The sequence below is a fragment of the Ovis canadensis genome, chromosome 23 (genome assembly GCF_042477335.2).
Source record: "Ovis canadensis isolate MfBH-ARS-UI-01 breed Bighorn chromosome 23, ARS-UI_OviCan_v2, whole genome shotgun sequence".
NCBI classification, from domain to species: Eukaryota; Metazoa; Chordata; class Mammalia; order Artiodactyla; family Bovidae; genus Ovis; species Ovis canadensis.
Window position 1 is genome coordinate 21,554,775 of NC_091267.1, and position 16,455 is coordinate 21,571,229.

Here is a 16,455-nt window from a genome sequence, read left to right on the forward strand (position 1 = left end):
GCACACACACGTGTATTACTCAACCATAAAAGAGAATGACACCTTGCCATTTATGACCACATGGATGAACCTGGAGGGTACTATGCTTAGTGAATGAAGTCAAACAGAGAAAGACAAGTGCAGTGTATTTTTGCTTATATGTGGAATCTAAAACATAATACAAAGAAACATAACAGAAACAGACTCACAGAGAACAAACTAGTAGTTACCAGAGATGAGAATGAGTGTAAAGGGTTGACAAGATAGGTGAAGGGGATTAAGAGGTACAAACTACTAGGTATAAATTAAGATACAAGTATATAATACATAGCACAAGGAATATAGCCAGTATTTCATAATAACCTTATAATCCATTAAAAAAAAAGTCACTGCTATACCCCCTGAAACTAACAGTAATAGTATAAGGCAACTCTGCTTGAATAAAAATAAATAATAGAGACATTGAAAATGAATAAGCCATACACTCTGAGAAATCAAAAGACAGGTGGGTGGGTGCAGGTTGCCTCTGGAGAAGGGCGAACCTGCAGAGAATGCTGATGGCTTCAGGTGGAGACTGTGTGGTGTGGGCTAAGGATGGTGAAGACCCTCATCTCTGATAAAGGTCTAGTGAGGACACTGGTCTAAACCAATATACTTCAGAAGTGGTAACTCACAGATATATACATATATATGAAGAAAAGACATAAAGGCAAAGCTGAACTTTCACAGGGTGGATCATTTCATTCCCACTTATATTTCCCTGACACAGTTATTCTCTAACTAAATAATAGTTTCAGGCTCTCAAATACTTCATATGATTCAATGAAAATCTAGCAAAGTTTGAAACTTTCTCAATAATTCTATTTGTCGATATTACTAACAGTATAATATATATTTTTATCACAAGCAAGTATCTACACGTATTTTACATTTAAGCCCCTGTCCAAATAAGTTTCTCTAATATATGACTAGTTATGAAAGAATTTCAGGAATTAAATAAAAAATATCAGTTGGCCATTGCAAGTTTTAATATACTAGTATTATAAAGTCTCTTAGTATCCTAACCAATGTTTATTCAGTTCACTTCAGTTCAGTTCAGTCCCTCAGTCATGTCTGACTCTTTGTGACCCCATGAATCGCAGCACACCAGGCTTCCCTGTCCATCACCAACTCCCAAAATTCACTCAGACTCACGGCCATCGAGTCAGTGATGCCATCCAGTCATCTCATCCTCTGTCGTTCCCTTCTCCTCCTGCCCCCAATCCCTCCCAGCATCACAGTCTTTTCCAATGAGTTAACTCTTCACATGAGGTGGCCAAAGTACTGGAGTTTCAGCTTTAGCATCATTCCTTCCAAAGAAATCCCAGGGCTGATCTCCTTCAGAATGGACTGGTTGGATCTCCTTGCAGTCCAAGGGACTCTCAAGAGTCTTCTCCAACACCACATTTCAAAAGCATCAATTCTTTGGTGCTCAGCCTTCTTCACAGTCCAACTCTCACATCCATACATGACCACAGGAAAAACCAAAGCCTTGACTAGACGGACCTTAGTTGGCAAAGTAATGTCTCTGCTTTTGAATATGCTATCTAGGTCGGTCATAACTTTTCTTCCAAGGAGAAAGCGCCTTTTAATTTCATGGCTGCAGTCACTAGATCTGTAAATATAGTGCTAATAAAATCCACCACACACCACTGGCCCCTCAATGAAAATATTTGTGGGAATTCATGGGTCCATGAAATTACCTCTGAAAATTTTATTAACAACATTTCAGGTTTTCAAATTTAATATTTTTCATTTAATAAAAATACACACTAAATTTTAGATTCTATGGCAAAAACTTAAAATTTAAATTCTGTGGCCAGAATTAATATTTGATTATATGACTTAAATAGATGAGATATTTATCTTTATATACCCAAATGTAATAGATTTAATAAATTTAGTAAATAAAGCTAACATAATGAAATGAGGTATAAGCAGAAGATATGGTAGCATAAGTTGATTTTAATTAACTATCTTAGAGGAGTTAAAAGCAATTTAGCTAATCTTCTTTCCTTCTCTCCCTCCCAGAATCATATCTTGTTCTTTATTTCTGCACTAGCAATTCTATTGCAAATAGATAAATGAGGCATGAATATTATAGCAATTTGACCTTATTTTCCATAGAGATAAAAAGTAACAAATACAATAAAATACAATTTTGTGGGAGTTCTATCAGAAATCAGCTGGCATTTATGAGCTTGGTATTATTTTCAACCAAAGGGGAAATTCAGATTTGTATGGGTTTCTGAGATTTTTCTGCTTACAGTTAAAAAAATGCAAATTCTGTCAACTTCCTGCTTACACACATGCAAACCAATCCAAATAACTTAAACTACTTCCTTTTTACTTAATCTCTTTTCAAAATGGGAATTTCTAAAAGCAGAAGACATGTTCTTAAAAGTTGAAATGACATGTCATCATTAATTTTTGCTATTTGAGGTTGTCAATTGCATATGTCATAGAGATGATTAATCATCAAAATTTAATAACCAGAAGTAAACATGGAACATCAACTGTGCTGCTAGAAAATTATCTGTGATTGAATCAATATTTTTGTCTTCACATTTGAATGTGTAAGCAAGTTTTACAGCCAGAGTTCTATAGTGTTCTTGACAGACGTGGCAATAATAATAATAAGATAATATTGTAAATCTTGAAGAGCTGTGTGATTCTACCACTCAGTTCCTTAGGCATCAACTCTGAGGTGCCAATTGATGATATAAAACTCAAATACAAATTTGTGCAGTATCAATGTCAAAGTTAAATCTTAAATCATGAAAAACACACCAACAATGGAAATTACTTAAAATGTAAAATTCAGCGGAAATAGTATAGCTCATTGACATGATCTGCATTTTCTCCGAATCAGACAATTTCAATATAAACATTTTTAAAATTATAATTAAAGTTATTTAGCATGTAGCTATGAAAGGAAGAAAATACCTTATGTAAAACATTTAAACAAGGAAGTGGAAGTCTACACATAAAGGGCATTTTCAAAGTGTAACATATGGAATTTATCAAAAAAAAAGAAATTAGAATGTACAGAGTTTTAGCTTAATTTTAAAAAGACAAAAATGTACCAAAATGATGTTCACAAATGTTGTATAATAGATTGCAATTTAACAATATACATTCTAGATGCCTTAAAGGATGATAGAAAATATTTAGGTGCCAATGTTTTATATTAGAATTGAAGAACAACATAGAATCTATTGTCCCATATCCTGCATAATTTTTAGTTAGCTTAATCTGGTTATTGTGAAGAGTTAGACACTTACCCTTGAATTCAAGGCCATTTCTCTTGTCTTTAGAAGTCACTATGGGTACAAAAATAGGGAGATATTTCCTTAGATCAAAGGCCGTGCTTTCACATTCTAAAGCATATTTCTATGCAAAAATATATCAGTGAACTAAGATATTATAAAAATGAGGAATGGGAATACCATAGTAGACCAAAAATATGAATGATAAATTATGTTAATCCATTTATAGAAATGTTACATACTAATTATGCATATAAAGATCTTTTGTTTAAATCCTTATCTTTTACCTGCCTCAAATCCTTCAGTTCGTTTCACCAAGTTATGCTATTGTATGTTAAAAGTATATCCTGGCTATTGTAAACAGTACTGCAATGAACACTGGGGTGCACGTGTCTTTCTGAGTTATGCTTTTCTCAGGGTATATGGCCATTAGTGGGATTGCTGGATCATATGATAGGTTTAGTTTTTCAAGGAGTCTCTATGCTGTTCTTCACAGTGGCTGTATCAGTGTACATGCCCACCAACAGTGCAAGAGGGTTCCCTTTTCTCCACACCCTTTCCAGCACTTATTGTTTGTAAATTTCTTGATTATGGACATTCTAACTATTGTGAGGTAATACCTCATTGTAGTTTTGATTTACATTTCTCTAATAATTAGTGATTTTGAGCATCTTTTCATGTGTTTGCTGGTCATCTGTATATCTTTGGAGATATGATTGTGATTGCAACCATGAAATTAAAAGATGCTTACTCCTTGGAAGAAAAGCTTTGAGCAACCTAGTCAGCATATTAAAAAGCAGAGACATTACTTTGCCAACAAAGGTCCATCTAGTCAGTTATGCTTTTTCCAGTAGTCATGTACGGATGTGAGAGTTAGTCTATAAAGAAAGCTGAGCACTGAAGAATTGATGCTTTTGAACTGTGGTGTTGGAGAAGACTCTCTAGAATCCCTTGGAATACAAGGAGATCCAACCAGTCTACCCTAAAGGAAATCAGTCCTGTATATTCTTTGGAGGGGCTGATGTTGAAGCTGAAACTCCAATACTCTGCCCACGTGATGTGAAGAACTGACTCCTTAAAGACCCTTATGTTGGGAAATATTGAAGACAGGAGGAGAAGGGGATGACAGAGGATGAAATGGTTGGATGGCATCACCGAGTCAATGGACAAGAGTTTGAACAAGCTCCAAAATTTGGTGGACATGGAAGCCTGGTATGCTGCAGTCCATGGGGTCACAAAGAGTCACATGACTGAGCAACTGAACCGAAGTTTGCAAATATTTTCTCCCATTCCAAGGGTTGTCTTTTCATCTTGTTTATGGTTTCCTTGACTGTGCAAAAGCTTTTAAGTTTAATTAGGCCCCGTTTATTTTTGTTTTTATTTTCATTATTCTAGGGGGTGGGTCAAAAAGGATTTTGCTGTGATTCATATCAAAGAGTGTTCTCCCTGTGTTTTGTAATGTATGACCTTACATTCAGGTCATACAGAATGAAGTAAATCAGAAAGAAAAAACAAATATATTAAAAGAATAGAAGAAATGACCACATGTGTGTGTATATTTCTGTATGTCTGAAAACAGAACATTTAAAATTGTTTCAGGTAGCTGCTTTAAGAATGCTCTTAAAAGCATAGCTCCACTGAAGTGTGAATGTGAGATTCTTAGCTATACTATGAAATACAAGATAAGATTTAATGTACAGTGTAGTTATTCATTCATGAGGTTGATGGAATTTAGCTTTAATTTCCTTTTCTCACTGTACCATGAAGAAATAAAGAGTCACAGGATGATTTCATATTTTATAACTTCTCATTCATGGAAACAAAAGATTTAGAGATATACAGATTATATAGAAAAGAGCAGATTTGTTCATTCACATATAAGTTTATCATCTCTAAATCAAAATAAGAGAATGATGAAGAAAATCTATTAAGAAACAATATCAATCAATATCAAATGCAAATAAGTAAGTGAGATGATTACCTGCTCATGTTCTTGTAAATAATGCAAGCATTTGTGTGCAAACACACATGGCCAAGAAAGATTAGAATCTTTGTTTGCTGTCTTGGAATTCCATCTTTTAAAATGTCAAAGCTTTCCTATCACAATATTCACTTTACCTTCAAAACTTAAATATAAGGCTTTACTCACATCTGCATTTGGATTCTGAACTCAGAAATAAAAGAACAGAAATTGTGCTTCTATTTCTATAGGTCTTATATACTATTACATTTTCAATCTGAATAGTGTAGGTTTCAAATATCTGTTAACTTACAAGTCTAGAAAAACTGGTAAACCACCACTGAGGTAACATTTCCTTATTTCTACTCTCTAAAATGTCTTACTCAGTTTCACCACCAAAAAAATTACCTTTTGCAAATGTGAAATACGCAATATGACCTCTTCTATGAAATTTCAGCACTAAATTATCTAATCCACCTGCCGTGATAGTGTTTTTAAATAAAGGGAATGCAGTTAAGTATATAAGATTTCTTTAATGGTAAATTAGTATTTTTATATTAAAGAAAATATTTCTTACACATGTGAAATGTTCCAGACATTGTTCTAAGTGTTTGGTTTAAAGCAATGAGCAATACAAAGAATATTCTTGAAATAATGGAATTACCTTTCTTTTTCCTTCTGTTTGTCCATTCACCGATCCATTTATTTATCTATGACATATATGTGTGGATAACTGTTTATCAAAATAGTGAAAACATTACAGTCACAGAGGGGAAAAAAAAGACTTGGTGTTTACTTATGTTCACTGTATTAGTTCATTTTTAAAGTAATATAAATTATAAGAAGACATAATCTCACCACCTGGCCTTGTTTTTAAATTTGTAATTTCTAAAATGGCTAAAAGAAATGTTCATTGGAAAATGTGGACATTCTTATATTTGATTTTAATAGGAAATACTGTTCAGGGGTGTTTATCTATGAACAAGTTGAACACATTCTACTTGCTTGCTGTGCAGTTTTCCACAAGGTCAGAACATGGCTTGTGATCTATGAAGCCAACATCCATTACCTTAATTATCATAGTTCTAAATGATTATCAATATCTGATACTTTCCTTTTTTTTGCTTTCAGAAATAGCATACCTATTTTTGAAACTACTTTCTTTACTCCCTCCTATATGAATATCAATACAATTTGATAAATTCCATGTGGATTTCTGTTGATATTCTGATTGGAAATACATGAACTTAAAGATTAGTCTGGAGAGAAATGACATTCTTATCATAACATGTTATCCATTGTTTTGGTTTGTTCAGAGCCATATTTTAAATATTTTTTTCATAGAGTTTGAATTGTTATTTGAATTTTTTCTTATTATCTTTAGTTAATTGAACTTTTATCAAGAAAATTTAACTTTTTATATAATGGGTCTATACCTTGTCTTGGATATATGTTTTGTCTGTATATAATAGCACAATTGCCTCTTTCTTCTTGCTTATTCATCTACTGTGGTACAACTTTGAATAGCAGATTTACTGGTTATTTTTGCTATTTTAGTTTGTTTCTGAACTCCTGAATTTAAATGATTCCCTGTAAATAATAATATTTGATATCTTTAAAGTAGAAATTCTAAGTAGAAAAAGGAACTTCTCAGATATTCTTAGTTTTAACTACGAAAATGGGTTAACATTTTAAAATTGTTTTATTTTTTTATAATAATCATTCCATTTTCTGAGTTGAATTGGTAGAATATATTAATACATTTTTGATAGAGAACCTTTCTTGAATTCTGAGGATAAACACCATATGGTCATGATGAATATTTTATAACACTTCTAGGTTCCATGTGCCAAAATTATCACTTAGAATTTTTTTCACCCATAATCATACATAAACCTGTAATTCTTTTCTCTTATACTATTTTTATCAAGTTTAAGTGTTAATAACTTCCTGTCTCATAACATACGTTAAGGAACGAGCTTTTGAATTTCTCTAAAATGTTTTTTTATCTGTTTCTTAAAGTTGATAAAACCTACAAGAATAGGTGTTTCCTCCTTTTATCTTGATCAGTTTTGTACAGGCTTTTGATAATGATGAGAAATTTGGGAGATTCTTCAAGTGTCGTGAATGTCTTTTCTCCCTTTTTCCCTTTGCTCTATAAGGGGGGAATTTGGTTCTTGCCACCCTGAGTCATATTCATCACGGCCCACATTTGGATCCAGAGACAGGCACACTCTTGCCTGCAGCTACACTGCTGTTGTTTCTGGCTAATAAACAGTTTTATCTGTACCACTAAACACACTTAGGTTTCTTAATGACTTTATAAAAACAGGTCTTATTTCTTACTGCTATGTTTAGAGAAAGCACGATCAATGTATAATCTTACCACAGCATTTTGAAAAGGACTGCTTATATATTCTCATGTCAACATTTTACATATGAATGTGTAAATGGGTGCTATTAGATTTTAGTATCGTAGCTAAAACACCATTATCTCATACATGGTTTCTATTTTTACTCACCCAGAATCTTGAAAGGATACAATATGTAATTATACCACCAAACACTTCCATTTCCCCAGATTAATGAAGATCCATTGGCAGCAGTTTGGAAAATGTAACTTACTGTGCTGAAGCAATAACTCATATAGTGACCCATAAAAGTTAATACAATTTTAGAAGGGTCTAATATAGTCTCAAAGAAGAGCTGGGAGAAAGTGGGTCACTCTGTCAGCAAACCCAACAAATACATCCCCAAAAATAGGGGTGATAAAAATGATTCAGAAACAGAGACCGTGGTAACAAAATAATTCAGTTTTGCAAATTGCTTCATGCATATAGAAGCAAACAACTGTGTCTATGATTAGTCTTTTATTTTACTTATTTTTAAAATATATATAACAATTCTTTAAAATTATTTATGATTACAGTGGGCAGTATTAGAACATTTCACTTGAAAACTAAAAATGCTTTCAAATGTGTTTTCTCATTTGACTGTTTTACAGTTCTGTGAGACAGTATAGATATGTTTCTAAACCATGCACACACACTGAGCTAAAGTGCATGAAGTAGATTTTCTATGTTACATGAGTCTTATTCAAAACAGTTACTGTTTACTGTAATGCATACATACACACGAAGATTTTCATTTCTTTTTTGACAATGATGGGCAGATGTGAACATTGTAGTTAAATTTTTCATATATCTTTGTTAATGTTAGCTAAAAGACTGTCCTTCCATAAATTTGTGTTTTTGTCTATATTTTGACTCACATTCAAAATTTCTTTCTTATAGTGCATGCAAATATGAATCATTGACTATGCACAGTGATAAATAGATCTAACATATAGCTCAAAGAATGCCAATAATGTTAAAGCATCCAAAATGGAATGTCACTTTGTAACACAGTAAGATGTAAGAATAATTTTCATTTTTAATTACGACTTTAGTTAATTTCAGAAGAAATATAAAAGGAAAAAAATGTGGGTATTGTCAGAATTCTTTAGTAAAAGTGAGAGACCACTCGCCATAAGATTATAAGTAAAATGTTTCAATAGAAGGCTTAAATTATATAAATTTAAATAATATAAAATTTAATAAACTATGTAAATTTAAAATAATAAGAATTGTCTAAAAATAGAATATAATTCCTTGTGAAATAGTCCCTGATTCTGGAATGATTCAAGTATAGGTGATGTTATCAAAGGGATTATTAAATAAGCATGGTGCTTGGATAAGTAATCTTATTGATTGCTTCCAGTTCCAATTCTTAAAGATTCTTTGAAAATTTTAATTATTAAACCTCCAGATGTTGACTTTGAAACCTCCTTCTTTCTGAAGTTAAATATTATATATTTTTCTTTAATTCAGTGAATGTTTCTGTAACAGCTATTATGTACCACATACCATGTAATATCATTGGGCACAGAGTGTTAATTAAAACAAAGACAAGACCCCCGTCTTCATGATGCTTACATATGGAAAATAGACATTAAAAGCATACACCTGTGTATAAGTGGGGAATCACATTATGGTATGTGGCTTGAGCTAAAAGATTAGGATGCTGGGAGATTTAAGAGTAAAGTTTTATGGGATCAGGAAATGCCTCACCGAGACAGTAACACTTAAGCTGTCACCTGAAACTGGAGAAAGAAGTCAGGGGAAGAATAATGAGCATGTCATGTTCATTAAAAAAAAAAAAAATCAGGCTGCTAAAAGTATAGCTGTGGGTAAAATTTTGGAGATGCATAAATTTTAAAAAATCAGTATTGCTGAAACATAAAGAAGAAACAGAGATGTGCATAGAAAACCATTTAGAAGGCTTACATCATCCCAAGTACTGGAAGGAATTCAAATATTTACTCTTAAGTTTAATGAGAAGCTACTGAAAAATTTCACCCAGAGAGGGACATAATATGTTATATTTCTAGAATTCCACTCTCTAAAATATGTGCTGAAACTGGAGCTATGAGTTGAAAGCTAGTGTAGGAATCCAGGGAAGAGTTTATGATAATTTAGACCAGAGTAGTAGCAGAAAGATGGGGAGAAAATTTGAACATAAAAGATTTAATTGAATTTTCTGATTTATTGGGAGTGGCTGAAGTATATGTGAAGAACTAATAGTTTCTGAGCGAGATGAAATAGCTGGTATCAAACTTATCCAACTGCTGTAAATAGTTATAAAAATGGGACAGAATGTATAAAATACATATAAAAAGGCATTTGAAAGCAATGGATTATGCCGTGAATTTTAGAAGGGAAGTATTTGAAATGGGACCTACACTAAACCTGCATGTCTCACGAGGAACATTTTTCAAAATGCTGCACAGAGAAATAGAGCCCAACTGAGAATATGGTCTCAGTGAGTGCAGGAGACACAGAGCAGAGTCTGGGACTGTGGGAGTGGCTGGGGTTTAAGGAGAGAGACACACTCCAAATGTCTGCATAGAATATGTCCTAGGTCCTCTAACAGGTCCTGTGTTGATCACGTGCAAGACTCGATTCTGGAAGGCCCTGCAGAAAACAGATACTGAGGAGCTGAGAGCTTTAGAGATCTCACTGCTCTGGGGATAAGCTGAGGTTCCTTCCGGTTGTACTGGAGAAACCTTGATATACACATTAAGACTTGCACTTGAGATGCCAGAAACACTGCTCCTACAAGCAAAATCATGCTTTAGTTGTAAGTTGTTGTTCAGTCACTAAGTTGTGTCCAACTCTTTGAGACCCTATGGACTGCAGCATTCCAGGCTTTCCTGTCCTTCACTGTCTCCTGGAATTTGCTCTAACTCATGTCCACTGGGTCATCCAAACATCTCATCCTCTGGGGGTCAACTGAAGTACACTGGTGCTAAAAATGGATTAACACCAGGCTCCAACCATGTCTTAGTCTGTTGAGGCTGCCATAACAAGACACCACAGGGTAGCTTACAAGCAACACACTTACTGAGATACCTTATAACGTATGAATATTATACAGTTTGAGGGGCAGTAAAATAATGAAATGGAAATACACTTGAATTTGAGTAACTAAAAATTTAAATAATTCTGTATTTAAATAAGTATTTGTAAGGAATGCACTGTAAAATGTTATTGACATACATAACTTCCTCTTCCACACAATGTATTTCTGTTTTTCAGAAGACAGACATTCCAGAAATTCGCTAGTCACAGTCAAACAACTAGAACAGTGTTATGACTGGTATTTTCAATAGCATATAAGTAATCTCTACAGAGTTTATTTACATCCTCACATTTTGAAGGAAGGACACTACAGACAAACTTTAACAAAACAATGGCATATGCTTTTTTATAAGCAGTTGAAAGGGACCATTTTAAGTTGTCCCAATGGAAGCCAAAATTAATAATAATTAAGGAACATAAACTTTAAAAAGGTAATCCCAGACAATAAACTTCCCAACAGGAACGATCGGGTTGTTAGACTGTCTCCATCTCTCACTTCTTCAGTTCTTAAATAAGACAAAGGTCAGTTAAATCACAATAGCTGAACAGGGAAAATATATTTTCACCTTATGTCTTGATATCCATTTAGAATTAGTGAAATACATTGTCAACAGAAAATAAGGGAAAAACCTATAATAACATGATCTCCAAAAATATATCTAATTGTGTTCAGTGATGACTGACCCAGAGACTTCTGCTCCACCATAGCTAAAACATAGGAAGAATAAACAATATGTTTCATATATGCATTCATTGAACAGAAATATTTTTAAGTTTTAAAGATTATTAACATTAATTTATATTAAGACATTGCTTCATGTCTCAATACAGAGCAGGCAGTAAGTGGTAGCTGTTACTTTCTCAGTTATAACTGCAATTAATTACATATATTTGAGATTTTAAAATGTGCATGCATTTTCCTATTACAGATGCCTAGAAGTATTATAATACTTCAGAAAACCATTTAGTTAATTTAGTTTATCTAGAAGAGGAACTGACTGTGTTTTCTCTTATATGGAATATGAGAGTTAGTACAAAATAAATTTTGCTTTTCCTTAAATGTTTATTGCTATTTCTAGAAGGAAAGGATTTAAATACTCTGCCTCACAGCTTACTTCTGCACTTCAAGTGGTGGTAATTAACCCTATTCGTCTATCAGGCAACAGTCATGAGATAGTATAAATTGAGATGTATTGCTCTAAGTATAAAGTAAGTATCAAAAAATTACAACAACCTTTTGTTATTAAGGTACAATTGACATACTAGTTCAGGTGTACAACCTCATGATTCAATATTCGTAGATATTGTAAAGTAATTGCCACAATAAATCTTGTTAGCATCTACAACTGCACATAGTTAGAATTTGTTTCTTTTGATGAGAACTTTTAAGATCTATTTTCTTAGCAACTTTAAGTGTGCAGTAAGTGTGCAGAATTATTAACCCTAGTCACCATGCTGCACACTGCATGCCCATGATTATTTATTTTATAATTGGAAATTTGCACCTTTTGACCCATTTGACCCATTTGACCCCTTTCCTCACCCTTAGAATCTGTCAGCCAGCAGTCTGTTCTCTGTATCTGTGAGCTTCATTAGTTTGTTTAGATTCCTACCTAAGTGCGACCATATGGTTTCTGTCTTTTCTGACTTCTGTCACTTAGCATAGTGCCCTCAAGTTTCATCCACACTGCCCCAATTGACAAGATTTTATTTTTTATGAATATGTAGTAGAGCATTGTATATTTGTATATACACTGTTTTCTTTACTGTCTCATCCAGTGATCGACACTTAGGCTATACCCGTATCTTGACTGGGCTTCCCTGGTGACTCAGACGGCAAAGAATCTGTCTGCAACGCAGGAGATCCAGGTTCGATGCCTGGGTCAAGAAGATCCCCTGGAGAAAGGAATGGCTACCCACTCCAGTGTTATTGCCTGGATAATTTCATGAACAGAGGAGCCTGGAAGGCTACAGTCCATGGGTTCGCAAAGAGTCGGACACAACCAAGCAACTGACATTTTCTTTCACTTTCCTATCTTGGCTACTGAAAATCATGCTGCAGTAAACATAAGGGTGAAGAAATTCTCTTGTTAGTGTTTTCATTTTCTTCAGATAAATAACTGGAAGTAAAATTGCTGGATCACATGGTAGGTAGTTCTATGTTTAATTTTTTGAGGAATGCTGTTATTACTTTCCGTAGTTTCTGTGCTGATTACATTTCTATCAGCAGTGCACAGAGCTCCCTTTTCTCCACATCTTTGCTGGCATTTGGTGTTTCTTGTCTTTTTGATGGTGCCACTCTAACAGATGTCAGGTGATAACTCACTGAGGCTTCTATTTGCATTTCCCTGACGATTAGTGATGTTGAATAGTTTTTCATGCACCCGTTGGCAATCTGTATGTCTTCTTTGGAAAAATGTCTATTCAGATACTCTGCCCATATTTTAATTGGATTGTTTGGTGTTTTGTTATTGAGTTTTACGAGTCCCTTATATGCTTTGGTTATTACCCCTTAACAGAACAGTGATTTGCAGATATTTTCTCCCATTCCCAGGCTGCCTATTTATTTTGTTGATGGTTTCCTTTGCTATGCAGAAGCTTTTCAGTTCAATATAGTCTCACTTGTTTATTTTTGCTTTTGCTGCCTCTGTTTTTGGTGTTAGAATCATTGCCAAGACTAGTGTCAAGAAAGTAACTGCCTATGTTTTCTTCTAAGAGTTTTATCATCTCAGATACTTACATTCAAGTCGTCCATCCATTTTAAGATACTTTTTGTGTATGGTGTAAGACAGGGGGAGGAGAAGGGGACGACAGAGGATGAGATGGTTAGATGACATCACCAACTCAATGGACATGAGTTTGAGTAAACTCCAGGAGCTGGTGATGGACAGGGAGGCCTGGTGTGCTGCAATCCGTGGGGTCACAAAGAGTCGGACACAACTGAGCAACTGAACTGAACTGAAGACAGAGGTCCAATTTCACTCTTTTGCATTTGACTTCCTGGTTTTCCCAATACTGTGTATGGAAGAGACTGTTCCTTCCCAAACATATATTCTTGGTCTTTGTTGTAAATTAATTGACCATATATGTTTCAGTTTTATATGTGGGCTCAGTATTCAGTTCCATTGATCTATGTCTGTTTTTATGTCAAAACCATAATTTCTTTTGCTTACTATCACTTTAATATAATTTGAAATCAGGAAGTATGATGCCTCCAGCTTTGTTCTTTCTTAAGGTGATTTTGGCTATTCAAGGTCTTTTGTAGTTCCGTACTAATTTCAGTTTTTTGGTGTGTATTTCTGTGGAAAATGTCAGTGGAATTTTGATAGAGGTTACATTGAATCTGTAGATTGCCTTTAGTAGGATGGCTGTTTTAACTGTTAATTCTTCTAATTCATGATTATGGGCTATCTTTCCATTTATCTTTTTTATATTTATTATATGTTGATAGTTGGCAATATGTTGGACATGTTAGGGTGAGTAAAACATAATTCAGAAACTCTTTCCTTTTTAACCTGCAGCTCATATCTGGCTCACATTGTATTTCTGTTGCACGGTGACATTTGAAACTTTAATTTTTAATACTGAAAATAAGGAGAAGCAAGGATAGGTATTTTTATGATCAGCTCCTTTTCAGGAAACTCTTAATATTCTTTAGCAATGCTAATCTGCTGATCTAATCCATTATGGAAGCCACATAAAGTCTTAGAAATAAGAGCTGATGGTGTACATTAAACAACTTTCTGTACTTTTTTTAAGGTAATTTATTACACTGTTTTATTATCTATTATTTGGTATTGACAATGCATTGCATTAAATCCCAAGTAACATTTAATTTACCTACAGCAATCCCGGTACAATTCTAGACCATAAAGCATTGGGAAAAAATATATGTCAGCGTTTGACTGTCGTTGCATAACACACATTTATGGCTATAAAAGACTTTAACTCCAAGTACCAACTGGGATTATTATACCATAGTATAGCTGTGGTGGTATAAAGCATATCACAAGGAGAGCCAAGTAGAAAACCTTGAACACAGAGGGTCTAAAGTCAACTATTTATGCCATATATCCTAAAGTCGTTCAGAGTCTTTTTCTCTCTTGCCAAGAGTTCCTGTCAAAATAGGGGGAGAGAATTATTCTGGCAGAAAAAAGATAGAAAGCATGGGTGGGAGTTGGAAGCCATTCATTGGGTGATAGAAGATCTGCCAAACTAAATGCTGCATGCTCCTCTGATATAAAGGGTGAAGAAAAAATTAGAAGTAGGACAGAAAGCAGACAGACAAAGTAGGGCTGTGTGTGAGCCAGAACTACAGAGGAGGAAACCAAAGATCCAGATGATGCTTGGGTGGGCAGCTGGGTCCTGCCATTTCCTAATGGAAACCCCGACTTCTCTCTATACCAAAAATTACTCTTTTCCAGTGCTGCTGAAATGCTTTAAAAGTTTGCAATGTTTAATACGTATTTTAATAGGAAGGTGTCAGAGTATTTCAAATATGACAAAGACAGTGCTGCCAAATTGCTATATATCTCCTTGCTTAAAAACCAACAGCTGGAACAAATTTTATTCTTCCCCTCAGTCTTTCTGACTCACTGTTTAAATTGTGAAGGTAATTGTCATTTTGTGGTAAGTTGAACTAGTGATGTTTTCTCTATCATTAGGATCACATGGTATAAAGGCTACAGAAATTTTAGAAAATGAATTGATAATAATGTAGGTACTTTGACCTGAATAAATATCTCCTCATATAAGACAAGTCAACAAAACACTTAACAACAACAACAACAACAACAAAACAGTGAGAACATTTCATCCAAGGAAAAAATATCAAGAAAATGAAAGGATGTAATATTGTGAGAAGTTAGAATAAAATAAAATAAATACCCAAAGAAAAGTTAAATTTTGAAATTCTATGTGTGTGTGTTTAATTCTGTTAGGAATCTCTTATAAGACATGATGTCAGGTGGCCTTTGTGATGGAGACATGGAACATTATTAGGGAAGCTGTTGTAGTTAATGACCAAAATGGGGGTAAAAAACCCAAAAAACTGTCTAACATAAGAGAAAGACAAAAGCAAACCCATGAAAAATTTTAAAATTACCTTGAGTGCAGAATACTAGCAGCTATGAAAACTGAACAAAGTTGAAAAGCTGTCTCAGAATTCAGAGGAAACAAGTATCTAAGAGTTAAAAGTGCATGGAGATAATGTGATTGATACAGTGAAAACACATGGCAAAGCAGATATCTACTGACATTTCTGAAGGAATAATTAATGATCTTGAAGTGGAAATAAACATAGAAAAATAAAAATACATGAGAAATAATATTGCATCTCATCTCTGTCTCAACTGAAATTTAAAGACTTGAACATTCAGATTAAATTACTCTTCACAATTACATCTAACTTAAATCAACTATCAGTTCAGTTTAGTTCAGTCGCTCAGTCGTGTCCAACTCTTGGTAACCCCATGAATCACAGCATGCCAGGCCTCCCTGTCATCAACTATACTTCAATTTTTAAAAGCTACACCTAACTTACTAGCTTCAAATTTACCTTGGAATAGTTCCTTTTCACAGAGTCAAAGAATAAGACTAATGTTACTACGTTTGTAGCAAAAAAAAAAAAAAAAAAAGACAAACATTAAATTAATGACAGATGTCTCTTGTATAACACCAGCACAGCAGAATTGTGTTTGTTGATGGCACTACTTTGTGAACCGAGAATTATATTCAACCCCCAAGTTGT

The 16,455-nt window shown here is 33.9% G+C and overlaps 1 protein-coding gene across 6 annotated transcripts in view; it reads right to left on the reverse strand.

The window, feature by feature from the left end:
* CCDC102B (coiled-coil domain containing 102B) overlaps positions 1–16,455 on the reverse strand; it is a 357,152-nt gene that overhangs the window by 65,740 nt on the left and 274,957 nt on the right. For 4 of the 6 annotated variants that reach the window (XM_069569171.1, XM_069569170.1, XM_069569166.1 and 1 more), the window contains one exon: positions 3,303–3,341. The exons of 1 other annotated variant lie outside the window; for it this stretch is intronic. In XM_069569171.1, the coding sequence (XP_069425272.1) occupies positions 3,339–3,341 (3 nt within the window). In that variant the 3' untranslated portion in view covers positions 3,303–3,338. Of the gene's footprint in view, positions 1–3,302; positions 3,342–5,911; positions 5,981–16,455 lie in introns of all 6 variants that reach the window. One more of the 6 variants, XR_011252448.1, reaches the window with a different exon arrangement.